Source organism: Phyllopteryx taeniolatus, chromosome 6 (assembly GCF_024500385.1).
Source record: "Phyllopteryx taeniolatus isolate TA_2022b chromosome 6, UOR_Ptae_1.2, whole genome shotgun sequence".
Lineage (NCBI taxonomy): Eukaryota > Metazoa > Chordata > Actinopteri > Syngnathiformes > Syngnathidae > Phyllopteryx > Phyllopteryx taeniolatus.
This window is the reverse complement of record NC_084507.1, coordinates 17,208,098-17,218,787: the sequence shown is the minus strand read 5'-3', so window position 1 is coordinate 17,218,787 and position 10,690 is coordinate 17,208,098. Positions and strand designations below refer to the sequence as shown.

General features: G+C 40.0%; 1 protein-coding gene across 3 annotated transcripts; it reads right to left on the bottom strand.

The window, feature by feature from the left end:
- Positions 1-3,721: 3,721 nt before the first annotated feature.
- cdc42l (cell division cycle 42, like) lies at positions 3,722-10,662 on the bottom strand. 3 transcript variants are annotated; one of them, XM_061775805.1, is made up of 6 exons: positions 10,545-10,662; positions 9,123-9,227; positions 8,947-9,019; positions 8,755-8,864; positions 7,413-7,610; positions 3,722-4,705 (listed from the first exon to the last, which is right to left on the bottom strand). In XM_061775805.1, exons 2-6 carry the CDS (start codon positions 9,225-9,227, stop codon positions 4,616-4,618), a joined length of 576 nt encoding a protein of 191 aa, XP_061631789.1. In that variant the 5' UTR covers positions 10,545-10,662; the 3' UTR covers positions 3,722-4,615. The 3 variants fall into 3 exon arrangements, with proteins under 3 accessions (XP_061631789.1, XP_061631790.1, XP_061631791.1); XM_061775806.1 differs by having other exon boundaries at positions 10,434-10,575; XM_061775807.1 differs by having other exon boundaries at positions 10,383-10,570.
- Between the last annotated feature and the right edge of the window lie 28 nt (positions 10,663-10,690).

Below are 10,690 nucleotides of genomic sequence, written 5' to 3'. Positions count from 1 at the left end.
TTTTGAGAGTATATTTTTTTTTAATTCTTCATTTTATCGTGTGTTGAAATTTTTATCCCTGAATGGACCAATACATTTCTTTAGATAATGTAGAATTGGTTCATCATGCCGTTCACATTTTGACATCCTGAGACCAAGACGACACCAAACAATTGAGCCAGTTCAGCATTTCAAATTAAAATATGTTCTCAATGCCTTAACTGGACACTGTCAAATTAAAAAACATTAAAATACAAAATTTAAAAAGGGGTTCAACAGTACTTTGCTATTGCGAGGCTTCAAAAAGGAAGTGGCCACTGAGCTCAGAGTGTCAGATTGTTATCAGCTGGTTGCGACAGAGATACAGAGACTGGCCTCTGCCAGCGTATTGGTCAATTCATGGTTCAAACACCTTTTGAGAATTTTGCCATTCAGGTCCTTGTTAGAGAACAGCAAGTTGTAGAAAAGGTACTGAAATACAGAACAGTTGGCTATGCGTAGTCAAAGGTTTAGAGCGTTTTGAATGTGTCCGTGGGAACAAGACTTGCTAACAAACAACATTGGAGAACAACGGTCTGCTCCATTCATCCACTGTAAAAATTTACTTGGGAGGACACTGAGGACAGAAAGAAAGTGGAGCGATGCAGCAAAGTGGAGACTGGAGTATGATATTGCAGCATCCAGATTTAAAGACCGCTATAAGTGTGTTTATTTATGTAACAGCTTGTCATTTATAGTCAAATGAAGTGGTGGGCGGTCAGCAAGCCCTTCTCTGCTCGCCTAAACACTATCACAAATACTAAACATTTACCCCAAAAATAAAAAAAAATTAAAAATCCATGAAATTGTAATTTATTCCCAGCAGACAACTTCATTTAACAGAATTTCTCTTTGCTGCAATTCTTCCAGTACATGTGATATATACTGTATATTTTTTGTGCAATCAGATTTTAGCCACGTCAATCTAATCCCAGCCCAAGGCTTTCGGAATCAATAGTGCTGGTCCATGTAACTTAAACTATATTAGTAATGTTTCATTAACCAATCAGATTTCAGATCTGTCCTCCCAAGACCATAGCAAGATTGCCCTCAATGTTATCATTTTTCTCTCTTGTGAGTGGTTGGTCAGAGCAAAACTTGATACAGCTAACTTCAACAACAACAACAAAATATCTCCAGAGCAATATGTACATATTAATACATTTAATAATCAGCATCTCTAGTAAGTTGTTCTTGTTTTTTGTTTTTGTAATGTTGTAAGATACAGTCGTGTGAAAAAGTATTCGCCCCCTTCCACATTTCTTATTTGTTTGCATGTTTGTCATACTTCAATTTTTTCCCATCAACCAAATTTAAATATTTGTCAAAGACAACACAACAAAATGCAGTTTTTAAATGAATGTTTTTATTATTACGGGAGGCCTACTCATCTTTGCTTGGCAATTGGTGTAATTCAGCCACATTGGAGGTTGGGGGGCTTTTGAGCATGAACCGCCTTTTTTGGGAGGTTAGAGGGTTATCAAGCATTAACCGCTTTTTTAAGGTCATACCACAGCATCTCAATAGGATTCAGGTCAGGATTTTCACTAGGCCACTCCAAAGTCTTCAGTTTGTTTTTCAGCCATCCAGAGGTGAACTTGTTTTGAATCATTGTCCTGCTGCAGAACCCAAGTTCGTTTCAGCTTGGGGTCACGAACAGATAACTGGACATTCTCCTTTAGGATTTTTTGGTAGACAGTAGAATTCCTGGTTCCATTTACCCATTTGTCTTCCAGGTCCTGAAACAGCCTCAGACCATCACACTACCACCAGCATAATTTACTGGTGTTCTTTTTCTAAAATGCGGTTACTTTTATGCCAGATGAAATGGAATACACACCTTTCAAAAAGATCAACTTTTGTCTTGTCAGACCACAGTGTATTTTCTCAAAAGTCTTGGCGATCATCAAGATGCGCTCTGTCAAAATTGAGACAAGCCTTAATGTTCTTTTTGCAGTGGTTTTCATCTTAGAACTCTGTCGTGCAGGCCATTTTTGCCAAGTCTCTTTCTTATGGTGACATCATGAACACGGACCTAAACTCAGGCCTGCAGTTCTTTTGGATGTTGTTGTGGGGTCTTTTGTGACCTCTTGGATGAATCGTCGCTCCGCTCTTGGGGTAATTTTGGTCAGCCGGCCACTCCTGGGAAGGTTCACCACTGTTCTGTTTGTTGCCATTTGTGAATACTCTCACTGTGGTAGGCTGGAGTCCCAAAGCTTTAGAAATGGCTTCATAACCTTTTCCACACTGATAGATCTCAATTACTTTCTCTCTCATTTGTTCCTGAATTTCTAATCGACCTTTGCATGATTTCTAGCTTTTGAGGATCTTTTGGTCTACTTCACTTTGTAAGGCAGGTCCTATTTAAATAATTTCTTGATTGAGAAGAGGTGTGGCACTACCAGGCATGGCTTTGGCTAGAGAAATTGAACTCGGGTATGACAAACCAGTTCTGTTTTAACAGGGGAGGGAATCACTTTTTCACACAGGGCCATGTAGGTTTGGATTTTTTTCTCCCTCAATCATAAACATTGAAAAACTGCATTTTGTGTTTACTTGTCTTTGACTAATATTTAAATTTCTTTGATGATGGGAAACATTTACGTGTGACAAATCAGGAATGGAGCAAACACTTTTTTTTTCACATCACCGTAAATATTCATTCTTAACTGCTCCAGTTAAATATACGTATGTGCCACAGTTGCGGGCTGTTTTATTGCGTTTTTGTACTAATATTGATGGTGGTGACACGATTGTGGCTGTATTAAAAGGTGAATTAAGTCAGTACGTCCCAACTGAAGGCCCATGTACAAAATGCGTGGCCCACCACTGCTCAAATGTTGCCACGATGAATGACCAGATGAGTGACCAGAAGTAGTTTAGGTCTCCCATAGGACAAGAAATAGAACCTAGCAGTTAAACTGAATTTTTTTTTAAGAGTAGAGCCGTGGAGAACATTGAAGGTATCATGCAGTGGATAAAAATGTACCCAACTCAATTGTAATCTTTACCAGTGTACACACAAACCCATTTTTAACATAAACTGATTTATTGAAGGAAAAATGGGCATGTGTGTGCTTACTGCTCCTATAGTGTGTGGTGTACTTGAGATGACAGCACACCACACATGACCATATCTCCACATGAACACAAACACTCAACACAACCAATTTCTCCTCATTTGTGTCTGGTAACAGAGCGGCTTTAGTGAGCTTCCTAATTGCCTATTGTTGCGTTTCAAATCACAATCACGAAATATATGGCTCAGGCTAATTCAGTGTTTAGCACACACAAAGGATTTGCTAGCGTAAATATTAAACAGGTTTAACATTTATAATCATTATCGCGACTGTTTTCCGAGCATATCAGGGGGGCAAAAAAATCCCTTCTAATTCACCTCATACTACAAGATAATATAGTTCGGCATTATCAGTACGTGTACCCCACTTTACGATTATCCGCCCTGACTGTTTTGCAAGCAGATCGGGGAGGGGAAAAGAAAGAAAGAAAGAAAATCGCTTTTAACACACCACAATAACTGCGCACTATCATCTTTCAGAGACGTCCAATAATCGGGCCTTTGCTGACTGTGATTGCAAGGGAGAGAAAATGATCAAATCTGGCCTGACGCGCCATGTGTGTATGCCACTTTATAGTTAGTATGGAAACGGGTCAGGGGGAAAAAAAGGTGCTTTTGCCCAAGTCAGTTAAACCATTTTATTACAAATATTATGCGATTACAAACTCCCACGAATTTACTAGCAAAGGTTAACATCTCAATCGCTCAAGATCAAGATCTATGCAAAATATTACAGCTTGATTTTTGTTGTTTTGCATTATCAATCACCCTGTTGGTAGTCTAGTGATCTCACAAAAAATAAAACCTCAAGTTTCAAAATGAAAACATTTTGTTTTACTCCTAAACAGGTCCCAAAATAAAGTCACATAAATCAATGCAATATACACAAAGAAAGAATAAAATATAAATTCTTTAAGTCACCCGCAGAAGGGGGAAAAAAGTGAAAATGGCCTCCCCACTAATTACTGAGTGTTTGGAAGGAAGTAGCAGTTACAGAGCACTACCTTTGTTGGGCGTGTACTAAATCTCTTGTGCTTCCATCAATCAAATCAGTCAGAAAAGATAGCAGAGTACCACTTATCATTAACATGCCCCTTTACATTTTAACCAAAGTTGACTCAAAATGATATGTAAATAATGTGTTTTTGTCTTGTTTACTCCATCTGGGGCAAAAGCCCCAGCAGGCCACATGAAGTCAAAAGCAATTATATAATAATAAAAATGTATTTAAAGGGAGGTGGAGGGTTCCTGCCCCATTTGTGGAATATTTGTGGAGAACACTGCACTTTCTAAAAGCTTTCAGCGATGAGGAGATGGCTGATACTAGCCGCGTTTACTGCACTGCACACTGACCTTTCACTCCCTTTAGTTTTGAAGGCACAGTCACCACAATCCCCTTTTAAGTCTCTTTGTACCTTCCCCATTGTCTGAATTGGCCACTGAACTCACTGATGTTTGGATTTTGCCCCACCCCCCTACACGTTTTCTTATACCGTTCGGTGTCTAACTGCTGCTCGTCTATAGCAGGACGCACTTCCTCTTGGTTTTGGTCTCGGGGGGCTCCAAGGCAGCCAGGATGGCCTCGTCGAACACGTTCTTGAGGCCCCGCTGGTTGACAAAACAAAAGGAAGCAGGCGTCACATGCGGATGGTGTCTCCAAATCAGAAAGCAACTTTTGTTGAGGCCGACAATAAAAATATATATATTTTCTTCTTAGGAAATAACAGAAATTATTTGTTTCAGAGTCACATTTTTGCCATAATAAACATCAGAATCATCCACCTTCAAATACAAACCACATATTCAGAATTTATTTGAATTTGTAGATACTTTTTTCAATACTTATATTGTTCTGAAGCGTCTTTGACTACCTGAAAAGCGCTCTAGAAATAAAATATATTATTGATTATTAGTGTAAAACTATTTAGACACAGCACGGTGTATGGTGGTCGACATGTCCCTTTGGGTCGAGAGCGTCTGTTTTTGTTTTTCTAAGCACAAATGCTTTAAGAAACAAGCATTTAGCATAGGTCATTGTTATGTTTATGTCCATGTAAAAAGGAGCTAGCACAGTAGAACCTCCAAAGTCAAGGCTCAGCTCTGTGAGTGTTTAAAGGGATTAACTTGATGTGTTTTGCTTTTTGCGATGCCATCACAAGGGTAACAGTGCTGGTAAGAGGCAACTTAAATATCCATTACACAAACAAAATTGAATTTTATCAAGCAGTTGCGAACATAAATACAAGGGGTCATTGGTTTACAAAGGTGCTGACATACGACGTTCCAAATTTACAAATGGTACGCAACGAGCTAGTTTGCAACGCAGTATAAGAATACATGGTCACACGGCACAAAAAGCCATGCTCAGTTATCACTGTTAATTATTTCATTTTGACTGTATTATATTTTTGGCCAAGAGATGTTTTTCATACAGATTTTTACTATAATTCTAACTACAATCCCAATTCCAATGAAGTTGGGACGTTGTGTTAAACAAATAAAAACAGAATACAATGACCTGCAAATCATGTTCAACCTATATTTAATTGAATACACGACAAAGACAAGATATTTAATGTTCAAACTGATATACTTTATTGTTTTTAGCAAATCATCATTAACTTAGAATTTTATGGCTCCAACACGTTCCAAAAAAGATGGGACAGGGTCATGTTTATTACCACTGTGTTACATCACCTTTTAGTTTAACAACATTCACTAAACGTTTGGGAACTGAGGACACCAATTGTTGAAGCTTTGTAGGTGGAATTCTTTCCCATTCTTGCTTGATGTACAGCTTCAGCTGTTCAACAGTCCGGGGTCTCCGTTGTCATATTTTACGCTTCATAATGCGCCAAACATTTTCAATGGGAGACAGGTCTGGACTGCAGGCAGGCAAGTATAGTACCCACACTCTTTTACTACGAAACAACGTTGTTGTAAAACGTGCAGAATGTGGTCTGGCATTGTCTTGCTGAAATAAGCAGGGGCGTCCATGAAAAAGACGGGTGCCTTCACAGATGTGCAAGTTACCCATGCCATTGGCACTAACACAGCCCCATACCATCACAGATGCTGGCTTTTGAACTTTGCATCCATAACAGTCCGGATGGTTCTTTTCCTCTTTGGCCCGGAGGACACGACGTCCACAATTTCCAAAAACAATTTGAAATGTGGACTCGTCGGACCACAGAACACTTTTCCACTTTGCATCAGTCCCTCCTAGATGAGCTCGGGCCCAGAGAAGCCGGCAGCATTTCTGGATGTTGTTGATAAATGACTTTTGCTTTGCATACTAGAGTTTCAAGTTGCACTTAAGGATGTGGCGCCGAACTGTATTTACTGACATTGTTTTTCTGAAGTATTCCTGAGCCCAGGTGGTGATATCCTTTACACATTGATGTCGGTTTTTGATGCAGTGCCGCCTGAGGGATCAAATGTCACGGGCATTCAAATGTTGGTTTTGGGCCTTGCCGCTTACATGCAGTGATTTCCCCAGATTCTCTGAACCTTTTGATGACATTATGGACCATAGATGATGAAATCCCTAAATTCCTTGCAACTGTACGTTGAGGAACATTGTCCTCAAACAGTTCGACTATTTTCTCGCGCACTTGTTCACATAGAGGTGAACCTCGCCCCATCTTTGCTTGTGAATGACTGAGCAATTCAGGGAAGCTCCTTTTATACCCAATCATGGCACCCACCTGTTCCCATTTAGCCTGTGGGATGTTTCAAACAGGTGTTTGATCAGCATTCCTCAACTTTCTCAGTCTTTTTTGCCACCTGTCCCAGCTTTTTTGGAACATGTTACAGCCATAAAATTCGAAGTTAATGATTATTTGCTAAAAACAATAACGTTTATCAGTTTCAACATTAAATATATTGTCTTTGTAGTGTATTGAATTAAATATAGGTTGGACATGATTAGCAAATCATTGTATTCTGTTTTTATTTATGTTTAACACAACGTCCCAACTTAACCCTAACTAACCCACAACGTCCCAACTTCATTGGAAATGGGGTTGTATTACTGCATGGTCAGTGATAAACTATAGCGCGTTCCAACTTCCATAGAAATTCTGGGTACATTAGCAGCCATAGGAACATAACTCCATTGTAAACTTAGGACCCCCCCATATACTTATTACACACTGCACAAACCTTATTAAGTCCAACTGTACCTACTAAGCGCTACTCAAGACAGTTTTGCTGTGCAAACACATTCCTTTTCATTAAACGAATCGTAAATCCACTGTGTTTGTGACTCATGTTACAGTACAACCCCAGTTTAGGGTGAGTAAGTACAACATACCTGTGTGAGAGCAGAGCACTCAACATATTTGACGGCCCTGAGCTCGCGGGCCAGTTTCTCGGCACTCTCAGGGTACAGGGGGCGCTGTTTATTCTTGGCCAGCTTCTCAATGGTGTTGCTGTCCTCTCGCAGGTCCACTTGAGTGCCCACCAGCAGGAAGGGTGTGCGGGGGCAGTGGTGGGAAATCTCAGGAACCCACTGAAGAGCGAGAGGGGATTGGGGGTGAACTTGATGGTCAGGAATACGTAAAATTTACTCAACGGACTGGACAGATTAAGTACAGTGTTCCCTAGCAACATCGCGGTTCACCTATGATGGCCCCGCTATACTGCAGATTTTTTGGGTGGAAAGCATCTCTCTGCTATTACATTGGAAATCTGTGATTTACAGCGATCATTTTCTATAGTTTTTTTTTTTACAGTTTTTCACGTTAATATAAATACTGTACAGCACTGAAAACATACAATGTTACCTTGACTTACAAGTTTAATTTAATTAGTTCCCTGACCAACTCCGCTCAAATCAATTTTGGTCATTGAAATGATATTCGTCTGTTCTACTCCCCTAAAAAAAACGATGTTGTGTTACATTTTTAATAAAATATCACTGAATGGTAGAATACAAATATGTGACAGCATAAAACACAAATGATAATGTAAAGAAATAAACTGGCAAGTCTCTCTCACACACACACTGTAGTGTTCGTGTGTTGACATGTGCCTTTAAAGGGCGAGGCCTAGTAAGTGACATCAGGATCTCTGACTCCAGCTCCAGCTGGCCGTTTACCACGTGGTTAGTTCAGTGTGAGGGTCTTCCCCATGCTCTTTCTTTGTGTTTTCACTTTGTATTTGTGTTTGACTGTTTGTCCCGTTCAACAAACAGCTAAAAGTGCATTGACGACTGTCACTCTCCATTTTTTTTTTTTTTACACTTCACTCGAACAGCTGCATATCTGAAGCTTGCTGGTAAAAGACCAAACGTGGGCTCGTAACATGAAAAACTCCTAAGTTGGGGCACTCGTAACTCCAGGCACCACTGGATAAATATGGAGTAAAAAGTCACTATTTATACAAAACAATTAACATTTAAAGCAGTCTTGCAGGATTTTACTTGTCTTGGGCTCTAATTGACTGCTGATACCATCACGCATTCTCAGATCAAACACTTTTGCTTTTGTTTTAAACCCTACAATGGTTTCCCAATTGTCCTGCATCTTCGAAGGCTTCTGGTAGTGAGCCTGAGCCCCAGTAGAAGATCCTGACTAGTCAGAATATAAAACTCCTGGGTATTTACAGGGTTCCCTGTATAGTCAAAGTTTAATCCTAATAACCACAAAACCAACCTTCTCCTTGACATTTTCAAATGACGACGGGGAGACGACAGAGAAGCACACAAGGAACACGTCTGTCTGTGGGTAGCTGAGAGGACGTAGCCTGTCATAATCCTCCTGACCTGAGCGCGTGGGAAAAACAATGTTTTTGTTATTCAGTCTGTCAGTGACACAAACATGACAATTCCGATTAAAATTCCTTACCTGCAGTGTCAAAAAGCCCTAGTGTGTAGGGCTCGCCCCCGATCATCACTGTCACTGCATAGTTGTCAAAAACCTTTTAAAAAAGGTGGGGAACAACAAGAAGGACATTTTAACAGGATCATTTCTTCTCATGCAGTCAATATAGAAAATAGATTTTAAAGATGGGATAATCTTACCGTAGGTACATATTCTGAGGGGAACTTGTTGGTTGTGTAGGAGATGAGTAAGCAAGTCTTTCCTACCGCACCATCCCCGACAACTACACATTTTATAGTCTGCATCTGGGGAGGCAAACACGAAAGAAATAATAAAATATTAAAAGGCAGACATGATTCTAAGACAGGTATTTTTTCTCACTCTGAACAGGAGTGTACATGAAGTTGATAAATGTAGATCCGACAAGTTCCCAGATATAATCTGTTTACACCATGGCCATTTTATCAGCATCACATTGTTTTTTTTTGTTTTTTTTTAAATATACAAAAAGGGGAATGCCAAATACAATCAAACTTTTAACAGATTTTAATTAAGCCCTTTTTTTGGAGTGTTTGCTACAAATATAAAAACATTACCCACTGTTGTTAATATACTGTATACAAACATTTAAATAATGGCACCAAATACCGTTATCTTAACTGTAACTAATGGGCGAGGCCTTGGCTTCACGTTTTGAGATTTGGTGTAATAACTGGCAAAATGTTGTATTTTCAAACAACATCATGCATAAAGAGTCTAAAAATGAGGGCAAAACAGGAAAGAAGATTGGGTAAGAGTTGCTGTCTAGTTGCATGTTGCTTTAAGTCCATACATTCGTACAACGTCATAACGTGGAGCAGCACAATAATAAACATGAATGGGTATCAAAGTGAGCATTATGTGTAAAGGGACAATTATTCATACACACATCGTATTTAGGTGCTTTCCTGAAGCTTAATTAATGTGCTAATCGCTGTTTTGAAATTCATATTTGAGAAGGCAGGGTTTGTTTTGTTTTTTTCCCCTGCCATAAGAGGATTTTCTTGGAACTGAGGGGAGGCTCGTCGTGCCAGACTTGTTAATACACGTACGAGCACATAAACACACACAAATTGACGAGGCCTCACTTCCGCACAGGCCACATACCAAAGATGTCCAACAAAAAGAAATGCCGTCGGCTCGTAATACTCATCACAAGCTGTTAATTACGCAATTATAGCAGACACGTCCGCTTATATAAACAACATATTATTCAAAGGGGGTGAATGTAAAGGCCACAATATACAGGAAACACTGCAAAACAAAAAGTATTAAATACGGTTAGTCACCTTTGTCGTATCGGAGGGTAGCCACGCTATTTAGCAAACTTGCCACAAAGAGAAAGTTTCATAAAAAGGCAAAAACCAGATTGATGCCAGCCCCAGCATAATACACACACAAACACACATATACATACGTACATGCACAAGAGCTCGGTGGCAACGAAACGGGAGCCGGTCGAATTAACTCACTTTTCCCCTCGGTGTGAGCCACGAATGGTGAAGGAGCACTCCTGCGTGTGTTTGCTAGGCGAAATAGCACGAATTTTGCCGTTGAAAAACGTCTTTTGCAACTCTACTCACCGTTTTCTCCTTCCGACAGGCTAGGCGTTGGTTACATCCGGGTTTGAGGGTCGAAAGACTTTGTACGCAGGCGCAGAAGCGACGCGCCGCAATCTCGTCCCAAAACGGGGAAACAGCGCCACGCTAGGGAAGCGGAAACACGTGGG

Bases quoted from the DNA above. Each gene is read 5' to 3' on its own strand.
- cdc42l (XM_061775805.1), bottom strand. From the start codon at position 9,227: ATGCAGACTATAAAATGTGTAGTTGTCGGGGATGGTGCGGTAGGAAAG. The intron at 8,865-8,946 runs GTAAGGAATTTT...CCACGCGCTCAG, and splicing joins AGGGCTTTTTGACACTGCAG to GTCAGGAGGATTATGACAGG. The intron at 4,706-7,412 runs GTATGTTGTACT...TTTGTCAACCAG, and splicing joins AGTGCTCTGCTCTCACACAG to CGGGGCCTCAAGAACGTGTT.